This window comes from Hyperoodon ampullatus (genome assembly GCF_949752795.1).
Source record: "Hyperoodon ampullatus genome assembly, chromosome: 14".
Taxonomy (NCBI): domain Eukaryota; kingdom Metazoa; phylum Chordata; class Mammalia; order Artiodactyla; family Ziphiidae; genus Hyperoodon; species Hyperoodon ampullatus.
This window is the reverse complement of record NC_136927.1, coordinates 55,111,096-55,129,951: the sequence shown is the minus strand read 5'-3', so window position 1 is coordinate 55,129,951 and position 18,856 is coordinate 55,111,096. Positions and strand designations below refer to the sequence as shown.

The 18,856-nt window shown below is 43.9% G+C and overlaps 1 protein-coding gene across 1 annotated transcript in view; it reads left to right on the top strand.

The window, feature by feature from the left end:
• Positions 1 to 260: 260 nt before the first annotated feature.
• The window catches only part of LMTK2 (lemur tyrosine kinase 2), a gene marked incomplete at its 5' end in the record, with an annotated part of 78,732 nt that continues 60,136 nt past the window's right edge, over positions 261 to 18,856 (top strand). Inside the window, one exon of the mRNA XM_079718393.1 lies at positions 261 to 342. Within this exon, the coding sequence (XP_079574519.1) occupies positions 261 to 342 (82 nt within the window). The remainder of the gene's footprint in view (positions 343 to 18,856) is intronic.

The following is an 18,856-nucleotide window of genomic DNA, read 5'->3' as shown; positions in this document are numbered from 1 at the left end:
GCTGCTGCCGTTGCTTCTGTTGAGAGGCGGCGGCGGCGGCGGCGGCGCAGGCGGGCGGGCAGGAAGGATGGTGTTTCTGTGGTTGGAGCGGTGGGTGCGGACCAGGATCTGGGCTGAGGTTTGGCCGAAACGACGTGTGCTCAGGAGCAGCCGGCGCGGGTGCCGCTGAGGCAGCGGAGGGAGGCAGAACCGACTGACGGACGGACGGACGGACGGAAGGCAACCCGAGAGGCAGTCTCCGGGGCCGCGCCGTGGGCGAGATGCCGGGGCCCCCGCCGTTGCTGCTGCTGCTCCTGGCCGCCGGCAGTGCCGGGGCCGCACCACTTCCGCAAACAGGTGCAGGTGAGCGGGCCCGAGGCAGGGACGGGGCTGAGGGGACCGGGCTGCGGGGCCGCTGCGACGGGGGGTGACTGGGAAGGAGGCTGCAGGCCCGGTCCGGCCTCGGCGCCGAGGAATCGGAGGGCCTGCCGGGGCGGGAGGCCCGGGGAAGCGAGTGATTAGGGAGATTTTGCAGCAGGGACGTGTTGGGGGGGGGCGGGCTGCCTTTCGAGGGCCGAAGCGGGGGCGAGGCGATGCGGATGGGTCTGGGGAGGACTGCGAGCGGGGCGGCAGCGACCGACCCCTCCCGGGGTAGACTGCAGCACCGGCTCTGAACCTGTTGCCTGAAGGTCCTTAGCCTACATCCCTTGCTGGCAGTTCTGCTTCCTTTTCCAGATGTCACCTGCCTCCTGTGCTTTTCTCACATCTTATAATAAGAACCGTTTCTTAGCCCTAATCATACTTAAATGCAAATGACTTGGAGAGCTGTGCAGTTTCCTTCGCTCCCTGTAACTTGTTCTGAAGTTGTAAATTGATTTTAGACGCTGTGCGTTTTATTCAGATTGAATCTCTGGGGATGAGAAGGAAACCACTCTATAAATATCTCTACTTTAGGAAGCCAGTAATTAGAGTAGCAGCCTTTGAATAACTATTGACAAAATGGCCCAAGGGTGATTGAAGTTTCTATTTTAGCTACGTCAGTGTGTGATTTTCTTTTTTTCTCCCCATCGTTTTCGTTTGTGGTTTACTTTCTCAGATAAAACTTCAGTCCAGGAAAGCATCTCAAGTTGGATAATTTTATTTTTAAGGAAAAAAATAATCTAGGCTAATTTGCCATTATCATCTGTTGCTTATCTTTGAAATGAGGGGAGACTGAAATTTCATAAAATCATGGAATTTTAGAGATGGGAGAGACCTTAAAGAAAATTTAGTCCAATTTCTTTCATTTTGCAGTTGAAGATAGTGAGGCCCTGGGGGTCAAATGACCTACCCAAGGTGACACAGCTAAATTTTAGGAGGAGCCACAACTTAAAACCAGGTCTTAGATTCCCCTAGCTGTGTGATTTTTCTGCTTTACCACTTCAGGTCTCTTACTAGCTGTTTAGAATACTCTTGAGGTCAAGAGTTATTTTAGAATGATGTTAGTTGGGTACAGAATGTGGAAGGTACTGTCCCTAGTAAAGACATATTTTTCAAACACATCTACAGTGGAAGCTAAATATAATTGTTTCCAGAGACACACCCGGTTATGTCATTGAGTGCCCTTTAGTTGGGTATAAACTGTTATCATTGTACCATGTAGTGTATTGCTAAATTTCTGCCACTGCCTTAGATCAAATATGTGTAAGGTGAATTCTGTTTTCTGACCTGATAGATAAGAAGAGTGAATATTATGAGGAATGTATAGGCAGCCCAGGTAAGAGTCACAGAAAGTACCTGGGAAATTATAAAAGACTGTAGGGGGAAGTGTCGATGTTGATATTGAAACATATTCATAGTGAAATTGAAAATTAGCATTAGAATAGGATAGTGGATAAAGATTACATATGTGAAAGGGATTCAAGAAGTTTCCAGAATGACTTTGCTCTTAATCGAAGTTTTACATATTTTGTAAAACAGATTCTATTTAGGAAACTTTGGAAATGTGGCTGCTTATAAACCTTTTTTTTTTTTTTGGCTGAACCGTGAGGCATGCGGGATCTTAGTTCCCCGACCAGGGATTGAATCCGTGCCCCCTGCAGTGGAAGCATGGAGTCTTAACCACTGGACCGCCGGGGAAGTCCCTATAAACCTCCTAATGTGTTTATTCCCTTCTTTTACTATTTCATGGAGATATGAATCAAAAAATTGAAGTTTTTGTTGGAGTGTTTTATGTAAAACAAAGCAATCAAGAAAACGAATCCATAAATAGAAATATTAAATCTTGGCATTAAAAAAATGTAAAGAACTATTCGGTGACTTGTAGCAGCTTTTGTAGATTTTCCCTCATGTTCTATTGCTTGGAGGGTGTATGGTGAGACTTGTGGCCTATGGATGACAAGTACCTGCTATGGTTAAATTATGTGGAAAAGATGCACAATCACACATAGATTTGGGAGTTTTTATTTCCATTCAGAAGAGATTGTTAATCCTGGTAATGGGGGTAGATTCTTGACCAAGAAGAGTAAAGAAACCTTTGAGCTAATCCTGATAAGTGAGTTCGCTGCTTAAGAAAGAACCCCTCTGGAACATACATAGTAGATAAAAGAGCAGTTAAACATTGAAAACAACTATCAAGCTTTTGATTATCTGAGGGCCTGTACTCCTTAACAAAGGGAGAGCTGGCCATTTTCAAATTCAGAGTAGATCCATTGTATATGGTCTTTGCCTCCTTGGCCTTATTCTGCTTAAAGTTCAAACTGGTTAATGCTGCCTTGGAGAAAGCATGGCTTATCAACAGTAGGTTGGAAAAAATATTTGAATTGTATCCTTTGCCAGCCTGTTTGCATGGGGAAGTGAGACAGTTAACTGAAATTAAGCATTTAAATCGAAGTTCATTTATCCCACGTTTCTTTGTCATCCAAAATCATTTCTAGGTTCTAAAGTTGAAAAAAGATATTTACCCATTTAGTCATAATAAGCTTTGTAAATATGTGGATTGCCTTTGCCCATCAGGCAAGAAAGCATTTCTAGGTTGAATTTGGGGGGGAGAATCTCTTTATCACTCTGAGAGTCCCTTATGTCCTCCCTGGGTGGGGGGTATCTTTTCCTGAGAATCTGTATATCTGCAAGGGCCCTTGTTATATAGACTGAGATTCTGGTCCTCACTTAGGAAGCCTACGTAAAGGGAGGAAGTCCACTGTTTCACACACAGTTCAGTTACCAAACTAAGATTACAGTTAAGAAATTCTTTTTCTCCAGATCATAGTTATCAGACCTTTCTTCTCTTGGCAAATATTTATGTGCCTTTTGTAAGATTCTCAGAATTCACATCATAAAGAAAGATGTTGTATGCGTGAAGGCATTCATCTAAGTCCACAACTTGTTATTAATATTAGGATAGTGGTGAGACAAGGAAACTCACTTCTATTGTTCTGTGGCATATTAGGTCACAGAGTACAGAGGAAGCTTTTAGCAGTTCCAGATAAAGGACCTCACGGAAGTCTGTGAAGCCGGTGGGACTCAGCTACTGATTAAACAGCAGCTTGTGAAACCGGGGCTTTTGTTTTAGATTAAGCAAACAGGCTTGTATCTTGAAAAAGATTTCTGAAGTAAAGGAAGTGCTTTCTAAAGTGTGAATTTTTGTGTTTATTTTAACAGCTTCTGAGAGCTTTCCATGCAAATTCTTGTCAGGATATATGGCTCTAAGGCCTGAGATCTGATTTAGACTGGGAATGCTGTTAATTGCTTTCAGTTGGTGATATTTTGGGGTTAACTAAATATGTTCATTTGCATAGTAATAGGAAATCTGTCCATCAACTTTGTAGCTGATCAGCATCGAAGTTATCAGATCTCTACAGTTTTGCTGATATCGATGTGCTGACTGTTCACACAATTCTCTTGAAATTTAGAGTCCTTGGGCCCTCTGTGCTCCCGTGGGCTGTGTCACTTAGAACAGCTGTACATATGATGAAAAACACTTTGTAATGTAAATGTCATGTAGGGGCTAGCCAGGGTTCTGAAACTGTTAAACAGACTAGTCCTCAAAAAAGTCCTTGTAGGTGGACATATAAAAAGAATCCACCTTTTCAACTCAGTTGAGAGTAAAATTCATGAACCAGTCACAGGAGGAGCAGGCGTTGTGGCCAGAGCTTGGACTTTGGAGTTAGTCTGGGTGTGAGGCCTTCCTCTGCCACTTTAAAGTTTTTAAGACCTTGCCCAGTCACTTGACCTCTCCAAGCTTCTTAGAATTCAACTATTAAAAAAGGATGATGATAATATTTACCCAAGGGGTTGCTGTCACGTGATAGCCATGTCTGCTACGGGTTTGGCCCTTGGCAACATAGATTCCTTCGTTGCTTCTTTTACAAAGATTTCTTTGTAAATTTGGTGGGTTATCCTAGAATTGACTAATGGTGGGTGGTATGGCTTCAAAGAAGGAAGTCACCGTGGTAGCTGCGTATCATGGAATGCCTAGAACTTATGGATGTAAAAAAATCTTTGTTTCTCAAAATAGCAAATTATATGATGGTGAAGATCCTTTAGAGAGAAATCTGGCTTATTGAAGTATGATGTATAAACTGGTAGTGTTACTTCTTTTTTTTTTTTTTTTTTTTTGCAGTATGCGGGCCTCTCACTATTGTGGCCTCTCCCATTGCGGAGCACAGGCTCCGGACGCGTAGGCTCAGCGGCCATGGCTCACGGGCCCAGCCGCTCCGTGGCATGTGGGATCCCCCCAGACCGGGGCACGAACCCGCGTCCCCTGCGTTGGCAGGCGGACCCTCAACCACTGCGCCACCAGGGAAGCCCTACTCCTTGAAATTCATAGTCTTGGGGAATTATGCTAGAAAATTTTAAGATGATCTGGATTAGTCTGCTTTTATATAATAAACCTGTTTCTGAACATCGAGATGATGAAAGCTCTTGCATGTGAACAATTGCTGATTTTAATTTACTTAAAGGAACCACAGGCCCAAACAAAATTGTGTACTCGCAGAAAGCGTCCCTGAAGGCAGCCCGTTCACCCAGACTGTGGTAGGACCAGCACAGGGCTGAGGCTTCCCCTTATAAAATGTCATTCGGAGAGACAAATGTGACAGACTTGCTTTCTCTCTCTCTCTCTCTCTTTTAAAATTATGTATTTTTGCAGTCCTCTAGCGGTGCTTCACTCTTTGAAATTTTTATTTATTACTCAGACACGAGGAAAGGAATGTTATAGAAAGGAGAAGCTGGACAAACATTCCTGGTCTAAAACAAACTACTGTATCTGGGGTGGTTTTTCGATTCGAATTCCTGCCTTTTCTGTGAATCCTCATATGAAGACACTGTAAGAAAGCTGAGGAGATGTGGCAAAACCTGTGTCAGAGCAAAATGTTGGAGTGAAGTACTTTTAAGTTGTAGTAAATGACTGATTTGGAACCATGCCTGGGCATTACAGTTATTTGCCACAAAGAACAGGCATATCAGAAAAATAACCTCAATATTTCAAAAGAAGGTTTTGTGCAAAGGTTAGCCCAGGGCAGAGATTCCAGATTTCATTGGACTTTATTGTGATTCAAGTGGGCAACATGAGAACAGCTGATGCCGAATGTCGCAGGTGCCTGAGACACAACACGGTGAGCGCCTTTATTTCTCTGAAAGCCTCTGCCCCCCACCCACTGCCCTCCACCCTGACTGCAAAAGAGCACTTTGTACTCTTCTGCCTTCCTGGGGCTTCAGGGGGGTGGTGGTAAACCTAACATTTTATTTTTAACAGCTTGGCAGATTTTGCATTTTACTACATTATATGTTTGTTTTAAAAGGCTTAAATTCCCATCACCTCAAACAGATGTGCCACAACCAGGTGCTATGGTGCAGCTGGAGTAGCTCTGGGCACCTGGCATCTGACCCCAGTTTGGGAAGCTTTGGGCAGGGAGGTCATGGCAACTGAGTTTCTGCTGTCCCAGCCTCCTCTCTCCCCCTCTCATGGCACTTTCTTAACAGCTAAATTGATCTGCTCATAGTTTGCAAAATATCCTGTGCAGAGTTCCATCTTCCAGTGCTTCATATTCTGTTTGCAGTTGCCTGACTCTTCCCCTTGTATCTTTTAAGTGCTGTCATCTCCTTCTTTGTCTTTTTTTTTTTTTTAGCCTATTTGCAGCCCTAGTTTCCCTACTAAGACCTTTCTCCTTGCCCAGGCTTGGCGATTGCCACCCCTGATGAACTCTTAAGAGTGTTTCCTTGTGGGACAAGACGTTCCAGGGGATGCAGCATGAAAACGTGGGAGCTTTCTAATTTATTTTCATTTCGCCCTTAAAAAATTTTGACTTATGTGACTTTTGAGGGATAGAATGTATTGGTACACTAATGCACTTGTATGACTTGTAAATAAATTTACATGAAATGGAAGGACTATGAAGAAAATTTACTGGTGGGTTGCGCCATCAAAAAAGGTTTGCATTTGTTGTACCGGCCTACCGCTTGCACTTAGCAAATACCACCTGTTGCTTTAAGTCCTGTCTCTTCACCTGGATTGTAAGCTCTGTGTCTCATCGCCTTGGTATTTCTCGTGTTTGCGTGGTTTTGAAGTTTGTGGGTGATGCTGAAGTATGAGAGAGGTGGTGCTGGAGAACTGAGTTCACCAGACCAGAACTCCAGAGCATGCGTGTGTTAAAAGGAGGGGGTGTCAGCTTAGACCCTGTCATTGTCCTGCGAACTTCACCTTCATCCAGCCCCAGCCCTTCACCTGGAATGAGGCCATGGATAGTTGTTTTATTTTTAGCCATCAACTTTTTCTTTTAGAACAAATATAGATTTATGGGAAAGTTGCAAAGCTGGTACAAAGAGCTCCTATGTATCCTTTGCCCAGTTTTCCCTTTTGATGTTGGTAACGACCAGTAGCCGGTACTCATACATTGTTACTAACCAACGTGCAGACTTCACTCACATTGTGTCAGTGTTTCCCTGACGTCCTTTTTCTGGTTCAGGATCCCACAGTGTGTCTGGTTGACATGGCTCCTTGGGCCCCTCCAGTCTGTTCCCTGTTTTTGATGATCCTGACATCTTGAGGAGTCCTGGTCAGGAGTTTTGTAGAATATCCCTCAGCTGGTGCGTGTTTGATGTTTTTCTAGCTATTAGGCTGGGATTCTGTGTTTTGGGGAGGAAGACCATAGAGTTGAAATGCTGTTCTCATCACATCATGTCAAGGGTCCGTGCTTTAAAGACTACTAGTCCCTTGATCCTCTGGCCGAGGTGCGGTGTGTCAGCCTTCTCCACTGTCAGGTTACTCTTTCCTCCCTTCTCCACGCTGCACGTATGCACAGCCCGCACTTAGTGGTGATGAGTTCCGTGCCACCTCCTTGAGGTAGAAATTACCTGGGATTCTGTACAGGATATTTAACTGTTCTTCCCCACTTACTTCCTTACTCAATTATTTATATCAGTAGGGACACATGGATATTGATTTTACACTTTGGGTTATAATTCAATACTGTTATTTATTTTGCTGCTTAAATGGGCCCCTGGGAGCCCTTTCAGTTGGCTCCTGTGTCCTGTAGACATATGTCCATCTTTTTTTCTTTCTTTTTTTTTTTAAGCACTTCCTTGTTTTCTGGTGCTATAAGATGCTATAGGCTCACCTTGTATATTCCCTGCTCCAGCCCTAGGATCAGCCATGTCTCACGCGGCTTCCTTTTATTGGAGAGTGATATTAGAAACCAATATCTGGGCACTGGATTTGCTTGCTGCTACTGGCACATTTATAATAGGGTTTTTCTTTTTTGTTTGTTTGTTTTTATTTTAACATCTTTATTGGAGTGTAATTGCTTTAAAATGGTGTGTTAGTTTCTGCTTTATAACAAAGTGAATCAGCTATACATATACATACATCCCCATATCTCCTGCCTCTTGCGTCTCCCTCCCACCCCTCTAGGTGGTCACAAAGCACGGAGCTGATCTCCCTGTGCTATGCGGCTGCTTCCCACTAGCTATTTTACATTTGGCAGTGTATATATGTCCATGCTACTCTCTCACTTCGTCCCAGCTTACGCTTCCCACTCCCCATGTCCTCAAGTCCATTCTCTACGTCTGCGTCTTTATTCCTGTCCTGCCCCTAGGTTCTTCAGAACCATTTTTTTTTTTAGATTCATAAATATGTGTTAGCATACGGTATTTGTTTTTCTCTTTCTGACTTACTTCATTCTGTATGACAGACTCTAGGTCCATCCACCTCACTACAAATAACTCAATTTCGTTTCTTTTTTTGTCAGAGTAATATTCCATTGTATGTGTGTGCCACATCTTCTTTATCCATTCACCTGTTGATGGACATTTAGGTTGCTTCCATGTCCTGGCTATTGTAAATAGTGCTGCAATGATCATTGTGGTACATGACTCCTTTTGAATTATAGTTTTCTCAGGGCATATGCCCAGTAGTGGGATTGCTGGGTCGTATGGTAGTTCTATTTTTAGTTCTTTAAGGAACCTCCATACTGTTCTCCATAGTGGCTATATCAATTTACATTCCCACCAACAGTGCAAGAGGGTTCCCTTTGCTGCACACCCTTTCCAGCATTTATTGTTTGTAGATTTTTTGATGATGGCCATTCTGACTGGTGTGAGGTGATACCTCATTGTGGTTTTGATTTACATTTCTCTAATGATTAATGATGTTGAGCATTCTTTCATGTGTTTGTTGGCAGTCTGTATATCTTTTTTGGAAAAATGTCTGTTTAGGTCTTCTGCCCATTTTTGGATTGGGTTGTTTGTATTTTTGATATTGAACTGCATGAGCTGCTTGTAAATTTTGGAGATTAATTCTTTGTCAGTTGCTTCCTTTGCAAATATTTTCTCCCATTCTGAGGGTTGTCTTTTCGTCTTGTTTATGTTTTCCTTTGCTGTGCAAAAGCTTTTAAGTTTCATTAGGTCCCATATTATAGGGGTTTGATCCTCTGCTTCCTGTATCTAATCCCAGGTGTTGGGAAAAGAGAGAGAGTGAGTGAGAGATTTTGGAGGGACAAAGGGCCTCTAAGAGACAGACAACTTGGACGGACCCTGTGCGCATTTGACCCTGTCACTTGACCACCTTTTAACTGCCTATTAATACCATCGTAAATACTACACATCCCACACTTGTGGTAGAGTGGTATTGGCAAGATGTTATTTTTATTTTCAGAGTAATGGATGTTTGAAAGATTTTATTGACTCTCTCCAAGAGCAGCCTAATCTCTAAGAATAGGAGGGAAACCTTGTAAGCTTAAGGATCTAGTTAGAATTATTTCAGGGGGCCTATCAGCTTTGGAAATTGTTGAAAGGGATCATAGGCAACTCCTTTAATTGGTGAAAGTTCAGATAAAATGTCCAATGGCAAGTCTCTTGGAAAGTACAGGGGGCTGTAGACTTGCTGTGATTTTTTTACGGAGCTTTTTGTTTCTTTTAATTTTTTTTTTTTTTTTTTGCGGTACGGGGGCCTCTCACCGCTGTGGCCTCTCCCATTGCGGAGTGCAGGCTCAGTGGCCATGGCTCACGGGCCCAGCCGCTCCGCGACATGTGGGATCCTCCCAGACCGGGGCACGAACCCTTGTCCCCTGCATCGGCAGGCAGACTCTCAACCACTGCGCCACCAGGGAAGCCCCTCTTTTCATTTTTTATTATGGAAAATTTCAAACATACACAAAAGTAGAATAATTGATATAATGAACCCTCATGTGCCCATCACCCAGCATCAGCAATTTTGAATTTATGGTGAATCTTGTTCACGTGTACCTTTCCCACTGGCCCAGTGGCCCCCACTGTTTTGATATAAATCCGAGCCACGGTATCAAGTTCAGCTGAAATTGTTTCAGGAAAAAGTAAAGATGTTTTTATAAAACGGGATCATTTGCATCAAGATCACCCAGATACTTGTAGAAATGCAGGTTTGGGGGCCCCCAAACAAACCAGCTCAGTCGGAATTCTGGATGTTGGCCCAGAAATCTGCATTTGTAGTACTTTTCAGGCGATTTCTCCAATCCCGAGACACAAAATATTTTGTCTCCTACTAGAGACAAAATAATATCAGTTATTTAATAGAAATCTGTTGACTTGTGGAGCTAGTGAGACTCAAGGAAGGAAAGAACAATTTAAAATTAAAAGATTAATGTCAACACCTAAAATCTGAAGTGCTCTCTGCTCCTGACCACCATACGTGAGTATCATTCTGAAGAAACCTCCTGTGCAAAGTATGTGTGCTATAACCACAAAGGAATTTAAACAGGGTAGAACACACTTACAGCACTTAACCGCTCCAAAGACTATTTCTTTCTTTCATTTTTTTTTTTTTTTGTAACTTTAGCCCCTTCTCTGGGAGTCAGTATAAATAATAACCTCTTTACATTTTATATATCTCCTGTATAAATAATCAGTAAAAAAGAATTGTGAGCTGGTAGCCTGACAGTCAGATGCCAGTACTGTGAGCTGTGAACCTCATGGTGTAGATGTTCCTGCCCTGGCCTGCCAGGGTTCTGCCCACTGCAGCTCAGACCAGCAAGGAAACTAAACTTGAGCAGGTATAACTCATGACATTCTTAGTTCTCCAGGTGACAGAGGTGCATGCTTTGTGAGAGTCCCTGATTCTTGACCTGTACAAGAACTTGCAGCGTTATTTTTTTCTAGTATAATACCATGTTGTTAACATTTTGCTATAAAAAAGTTTGTTTTTCTAAACTGGTTTATTTTGGAATAGCCTTGGGTTTGTAGCCCATTTTGTATTTTTCAACAGGTACTTTTTTTAAAGCTAGTTGACGTAATTTGATGTATTTGCTGTGGGTGTATTGATGTGTACAAAATATTTTTATGACAAGCTAGAGAAAGCAAACTATCTCTCTCTGAAACTGCTACAATGTGATGATTATATAATCAGTTGGGTTTGATTAAGAACATCATAGGCCTGGGACTTCCCTGGTGGCACAGTGGTTAAGGATCCGCCTGCCAATGCAGGGGACATGGGTTTGAGCCCTGGTTCAGGAAGATCCCACATGCTGCGGAGCAACTAAGCTCGTGCGCCACAGCTACTGAGTCTGTGCTCTAGAGCCCGCGAGCCACAACTACTGAGCCCGCATGCCACAACTACTGAAGCCCTCACACCTAGAGCCCATGCTCTGCAACGAGAGAAGCCACCGCAATGAGAAGTCCGTGCACTGCAACGAAGAGTAGCCCCTAGTCGCTGCAACTGGAGAAAGCCCGCGTGCAGCACTGAAGACCCAACGCAGCAATCAATCAATCAATCAATAAATAAATCAAACATCATAGGCCCACACACTAGTACAGATAATTCTGGACTCTGTTTTCGTTTTTTGTTGGGGTTTTTTTGGCAATACATATGCCTTGCATAGGAGAAAAGAATTTCATTCTAAGAATCTAGGATAGTGATTTTGGAGAGAGAAGTTGCTCTTATCCTAAAGTGAAACCACTAGAATTTAATTTTTATTTTTTATTTTTTTTAATTTTTAATAATTTATTTGGCTGCATCGGGTCTTAGTTGCAGCACGCGGGATCTTTGTTGCAGCACGTGGGATCTTTCATTGCAGTGCACTGGCTTCTCTAGTTTCAGTGCACGGACTTCTCTCTAGTTGTGGTGTGTAAGCTCCAGAGCGTGTGGGCCCAGTAGTTGCTGCACGTGGGCTCTCTAGTTGTGGTGCACAGGCTTAGTTGCCCCACGGCATGTGGGATCTTAGTCCCCCAACCAGGGATCGAGTCTGCGTCACCTGCATTGGAAGGCAGATTTTTAACCACTGGACCACCAGGGAAGTCCAGAATTTAATTTTTAAGAACTCGTGTTTTTTTTTTTTTCTCCTTGAGGTCCATGTTCAAAGTCCATCCTGAAGGTGTCTTTTTCCCCTTTTTGATACACTGAACAGGAGGCTTGAGTTTGATGTGATATAACTGCAGCCTTTAATTATGGCAAGTAAACCTCTAAGACATTTTGGACTTAGAAGACAGAGGAGGATGAGTTTGCAGTCATTTTGCACATTTAAAATATCTACTCTAACCAACCAGTAATTGTAAAATTCTGTAGTTTCAGCTTATTGCAAAACCGAAGGTTGTGATCCACTGGTTACCTCTCAGATTAGCCTCTGAATTTAAGTTTAGTGTGTTTTTCATGCTGCAGATTCTTCCTCAGAACCCTCAATAAATTCAACCTGCGCTCCTTTCAGAAGGAAAAAAAATTCCTCTTCCTGGTGCTACCTGGCAGTATGCCTCCCTAGAATGGTTCTGTGTCAGCAGCAAGCGTTACTTTCCAAGGATGCAGGCTGCAGGTTCCAGGCGCAGAGCCCCACTTGTCTCTGACTTCAGACTGTTATTAAAATGCAACACCCGGACACTGATTGCAGGTGAGGCACTGAAAAATAACAAACTTACCAAAATAGTCCCCTGGGAGCACTCCACCAGAGGCCTGATGCTGCAGTGCAGTCCAGAAGTCTGTAACTTAACTTTGTTTGCTTTAAAACAGAATAATTTCAATAAAAGATCGATTACCAATTTTCACTGTAGAGGCACTTGGAGAACTCATGCAATTTTGGAATTATAATCCTTCTGTATAGAATTTTAGAGCTGGAATGCCAGTTTACAGGTGAGGGAACTGAGGCCCAGAGACGTGAAGCAGTAAATTAAATCCCGTACAGCCTGTCAGAGGCTGACTTCATTCTGGGTTGAGGGGACCTGACATCCAGTCCACCCTGTTCTCCGGTTCACTGCCTCGTACTTTCAGGAAAACTTTTATTAATGTGATGCACACGCATAGACTGATTCCAGTTATTTTTCCTTTGGATATTTATTTCTATTTATTATCTGAAAGTCCTGAGTTAAATTTAAAAATATTTATGATATACTTGATTCTTGAAGTACTATAGATAATTCCTTATTGAATTAGGAAACGTGCTAACTTCCATAATTAGGCTCACAAAACCACATTCATATTTATTTTTTTTAATTTGTAAGAACAACTTCCATCTATGAAGTGATTTGCACTGTTTAATTAAAGGTGATTTAAAAATATTTCTGACCTGAAAGAAATGTAATCGTAAACTTGTAAACATTCGCTTGTGTACATGAAAAATACTTAAACACTGTGATTAAATAAATGCTTTTGTGAAGGCGTGGACCATGTCTAGAGTCTGCTGGACGCTGTGGATCCCAAGAAGAGTGCTCGCGAGCAGATAGTTTGTGTGTACTTTGAAGAGTCACAGGCAGGTGTCAAGAAAAGTATGTGGTGTCGTAGACACGTCATTTTCCTCCTCTTTCTTTTGTTTTTTTTTGTTTGTTTTGTTTGTTTTTTGCGGTACGCGGGCCTCTCACTGCTGTGGCCTCTCCCGTTGCGGAGCACAGGCTCCGGACGCGCAGGCTCAGCGGCTGTGGCTCACGGGCCCAGCCACTCCGCGGCATGTGGGATCTTCCCGGACTGGGGCACGAACCCGTGGCCCCTGCATCGGCAGGTGGACTCTCAACCACTGCGCCACCAGGGAAGCCCTCTCTCAGCTCTTTAAGACCACCTCCTTGATTGATGCCCTTCATCCCATCCTTCCTCATCTCTTGCTTCCCTCCAGGGCTCAGTCAGCAGCAGCAGTAGCTTCCATATTTTCTCCTGGACCCTCTCTGTCAGTTCACGTATAAAAGATGACAATTTAATGTATATATTTTCCCGCGTAGCTTTATTCTACTTTTGAATAACTTTATTAATATAAGTTCTCAGGAGTAGTTAAAAAAAAAAAGTGAACCATTCTTATGGTTCTTTTTTTTTTTTGCGGTACGCGGGCCTCTCACTGTTGTGGCCTCTCCCGTTGCGGAGCACAGGCTCCGGACACGCAGGCTCAGCGGCCATGGCTCACGGGCCCAGCCGCTCCGCGGCATGTGGGATCTTCCCGGACCGGGGCACGAACCCGTGTCCCCTGCATCGGCAGGCGGACTCTCAACCACTGCGCCACAAGGGAAGCCCATTCTTATGGTTCTTTTGCTACTAATCACCATATTTCTTTCCAAGACACTTTAAAAAATGCTTTCCTCCTCTGCCATCCATACACCCTTGTCTCCATCTGCCTCTACAGCGTCCTGTTTCCTGTTTGACCCTGTTTCTTTGTCCCATCCCCATCCCTTAAATGTTGTTCCCACCCCCTTGGCCCTCTCTTTTCTATTCCCCTCCCCATCTCCTCTCTGTTTGCATCAATTAGTACATGTAGATATTTTTTAAATTGAAAGTGTTCCAGGGCTTATAATAAAAATAGCTTAGGGAGCCCCTGTCCCATCCTGTTCTACTTCATCCCTACTCTCTGCTCCCCTGGGCATTGCCCGCCAGCTCTTTTAGCCATGTTGCTAAAGAACAGGGTGGAACCGCTATTTCTTGGTTTCAGTAGGTACTGAATTTCTGCTATGGAAGAAGAGGATTTATATACTTACACACGTACACACTTTCCCCCTCCTCAGCTTCGTTATTTACACTTTTTGGTTAAATCAGCATTCAGCGTTCATATTTTTATGACTACAAATACTATTCGCAGCTGAGCCTATAGTGTTTCTGATGATTAAATTTCTTCGGCATCTTTTGTTTTCACTAGATGTTATCATTTCCTTAGCTCTTCGTGAGTGTATCATTAATTTGTCCCATGCTCCTTGGCAGGAGTTGAAATGTCCTCTCAGTGGGTTGGCTGCACCCTGTGTGGGGCTTGGGTGGCTCTCCCACTGCCCCCAGCACTCTGCTGCCAGGTCTGAGGCCACCTGATTTCCTCTCCCACGTGGCCTCTGTTCCCTGCCTTGGATAGGAGCTTTTGAGACTTTCTCTCTAAATTCCGGAAGGTTGCAAAGCGATGCCTTGGTGTGAGTCTTTACCGTTCATCCCACTCATCAAGGTGGGTACGCAGTGGGCCTTTTGAATCTGGAAAGTGGCGTCCTTTAGTTGCAGAAGAGTTTCATACACATATTTTTTTAGGGAATAATTTTCTCTTCCTTTTTTTTGTTCTTTTCCTCCTGGAACGTCTGTTAGTTGAATGTTGGGCTTTTTTGGAGTGAGCTTCGACTCTCCTTTTGTTCATGTTTTATCTCTTTGTTCTACTATGTGACGGCCTTTGTTTTTTCTACTACACTTTATTTCCAAGAGTTTTTCCTTCCTCCCCCACCCCCTTTCTAAATAGCATCTTCTCATGAGTGTAGTATCTCATGATACAGGAGGAAATTAATTAATTATAGTTTTGTAATAATTTTTAGGTGTTTTTTTTTTTTAACCACTGTACGGTCTGCCTCCTTCAGATCCCTTTTTCTCTCTTTGCGTTGGTCACTTTCTTTCACTTTTTTTTTTGTTTTTTTTTTTTGCGGTACACAGGCCTCTCACTGTTGTTGCCTCTCCCGTTGCGGAGCACAGGCTCCGGATGCGCAGGCTCAGCGGCCATGGCTCACGGGCCCAGCCGCTCCGCAGCATGTGGGATCCTCCCGGACCGGGGCATGAACCTGCGTCCCCTGCATCGGCAGGTGGACCCCCAACCACTGCGCCACCTGGGAAGCCCTCTTTCACCTTTTCTAAGGAGGGTTTTCTCAAATGTCAGGTGATCCTTGAAAGCCTGCCCATGTTTAAGAATGAGGGACACCGATGGGAGGTGTCCCCTGCAACCCTTTCCCCTCACACTCCTTGTCGCATCTGCCGCCAGGTCCCGGGCACTCCTGCCTCAGTGCCCTGGAGTAGGAGTGTGCCTCTGAGCATCACCACGTGGGAGCTGTGTGACCTGGGAGAAGCATCTTTGCCTCTCCCGGGTTCAGCTTCTTCACTTTAAAGTGGGGCTAATAATAGTACCCACCTCAAAGGGTCGTTATGGGGTTGGATGAGTTTAGAACAGTGCCTGGCACATAGTAAGCACCATTTATGTATTAGCTATTTTTATAACCACCTGGGGCCAAACCACCATCATTTTTTATGTGAATTATTCTAATATCAGAATGTGTTCCCTGATAAGTAACAATCTCCCACATCCCCTCCCTGCTTTATTTTTCCACATTGCTTATCACCATCCGAGGTACCATATATTTATTAATTTGCCTGTGGTCTGTCTCCTGCACAAGAACGTAAGCTGTGAATGCAGGGGCTTTGTTCTCTCCACTTCTGTACTCCCTGAACCTGTGGCAGTGCCTGTTCTGTAGAAGATGCTTGGTAAACACTTGCTGAATGAATCGATGTGTTGGGTGGGGCTTACTGGTGGGTAGACTTCACAGTCTGGTGATGGAGCAGCTGTTTCCATAAGAGACACCTTGTCCCCAGAGCTCTTCTAATTATCTATGGGTCTCTTGACTTGGGCTGGACACCTGAGTGTCTGGAAGCACCTAGTTATATTGGGTTTATTTTTCTGTATAATATAAAGACAGTATCAGAGGAGCATTATCAGATAGGAAGCCCTAGGTAATCTTGCCTTGATGTTCCGTAGACCCTTGTCCAGTTCAGTATTGTAAGCAGTTTCTGGCTTAGTTATGAAGGTAGTACTTTATTATGGAGAATTTTGAACATACACAAAGTAGACGGAAGAGTGTAATGACTTCTCTGTACCCCTCCCCCAGTCCAACCATCCCTATGGCCAGTCCAACTGCACCCGTACCACCATCTGCTTCCTCTAAAGAGAGAACTTTTAAAGACATGGCTGGAGAATATGTGTCAATTATATTGGCAAGACTTTCAGTTAGACCTTAGGAAGCTGGAAAGGTTCTGAGACCATAGACTCTATCAAGGTGTTGTAGGAAATATTAAGAAACAGGTAGACATGTTTATCTAGGATGTTTGGGGTCTGCCCTGCCTGGGAAGTAAGGAGCACACACCTAGGTCATCTCTCCTTTCCTTTTTGGCCGTATTTTGCAGAAAGTGTACCGGCTAAGTGTTGTGAATACAATACTGCCATTGACTTGCCTACACGATGCTACAGATTTCAATGGGAAGTTGTATGGAAAGACAGAATGTCCTTTTCCCCAGACATTAGTGGTGCACTGAAGTGGCCAGGTGTGGGGGAAGAAGCCCTGGGAAACTGGCCCAGGGTTTCTACTTCTGGGACCAGATGCTGCCTGTTCATCAGCTGGCTTCCTGGACCACAGGGAGGTCCTGATTCAGAGCTGTTACAAACATCTGGCACTGTGGATGACTCCACACCTTAACTATGCCATCAACCTAATTAAGATTCTAGTTCATAAAATATCATCCCTGCCGTCATTTTCCTGGCGTGTGGGCCCAGGGTAGTCTGGCAGAGGTCATCTAAATCTGACATTCCTTTGGCCAAACTGTGACATTCCTTTGTCCAAGCTCACCTGAGATGAGCTCTTTTGTGGTAGTCTCCATCCTAGTTAGTGATTTTAAAATTGGAGTAAAATGAGCCTCTGGTAACAGATTTTAATGGACACAGCTGAGAGAAACAGCGACTTCATCTAAAATGATCTCATTCATACTTTCAGTCAGCGCTCAAAGTATATAACCTTTCTGCAGGTGTGAGAGAACAGTGGGGTTGGCTGACCTTGGAAATTGTTTTTGAACAAGAAGAGCACTTCACTGGTTAGCACACAGCATGGTTTGTTTTTCTAGGCTGTTGATGTCCTGGCTTAGGGGTCTTTGTGGAATCTCTGATTCATCAGCTAGATCATCAACACACTATTCCCTGCGGTTGGGTATATTTAGTGCTGTGCTTCATTTTCCCTTCCTAATATTAGAATTCATCAGGGAGAGTCTAAAGTGTTTAATGTTGTTATAAATAGGTGTATTGTTAAATTAAGAGGCAAGGAAAACACTTAGTGACTGAAGATTCTGTGCACAGGAAACCTTTATGATAGATGGGTTTGTAATTTTGAAGTGTTAAATAAAAATGTGTGAGTTGCAATGATTGTCTGAATCTTTTTCCTTGAGTAGTATGATTCATTTGACTGGTCTCCCAGATGTAGAGCTGCTTGTCAGGATGTTGGAAAAGGAAGGTGGACTTGTTGGTCCTACCCTTAAAAAAAAAAAAAGAAAGCCGGGGCTTGACGTCAGGTCCAGTTTGGAAGATTGCTGGTCCTTAGCTTCTCTGAGTTCTGCCAGGTTTCCTTTGTCTAGTCAGCCCAGTGGGCACCAGCTTTAATTGTCAAGTAGACACATAAATCTCTCCTGTGCATTTCCTGAAGGTGAGGGTGGAGAACAGAAGGGTTAGGTACGTGTCTGACACTCGCTTTAACTGCTATAGAGTCCATTGCCATTTTCAAACCACTGCGTCCTGGGACGCCAGGGAGGAAGGCTGTGTATACTTGTCTCTGGTGCCAGCAAGAATGGATCCCCTACCAGTGGGGATGGTGTTCCTAAATTAATAGATTTACAGTGTTCAGGGCTGAACCCAATCCCCCTCCAACTTCAGAAGGTGACTGACTGTATTTGGAGATCAGGCCTTTGAAGATGTGAATATGTTAAAATAAGGCCATTAGCTCTTTAGTTGCTAATCCAATATGACTGTTGTCCTTACAAGAAGAGGAAATTTGAACACAAAGAGACATCAGGGATGCTCGCTCAGAGGAGGACACAGCGAGAGAAGATGGTCATCTGGGGGCTTCCCTTCCCTGGTGGCTCAGTGGTTGAGAGTCTGCCTGCCAATGCAGGGGACACGGGTTCGAGCCCTAGTCTGGGAGGATTCCACATGCCGCGGAGCAACTGGGCCCATGAGCCACAACTACTGAGCCTGCGCGTCTGGAGCCTGTGCTCTGCAACAAGAGAAGCCGCGACAGTGAGAGGCCCGCACACCATGATGAAGAGTGGCCCCCGCTCGCCACAACTAGAGAAAGCCCTCGCACAGAAACGAAGACCCAACACAGCCAAAAATTAAAAAATTAATTAATTAAAAAAAAAAGAAGATGGTCATCTGCAAGATGGTCACCTGCAAGCCAAGGCCTCAGAAGGAACCAACTGTGC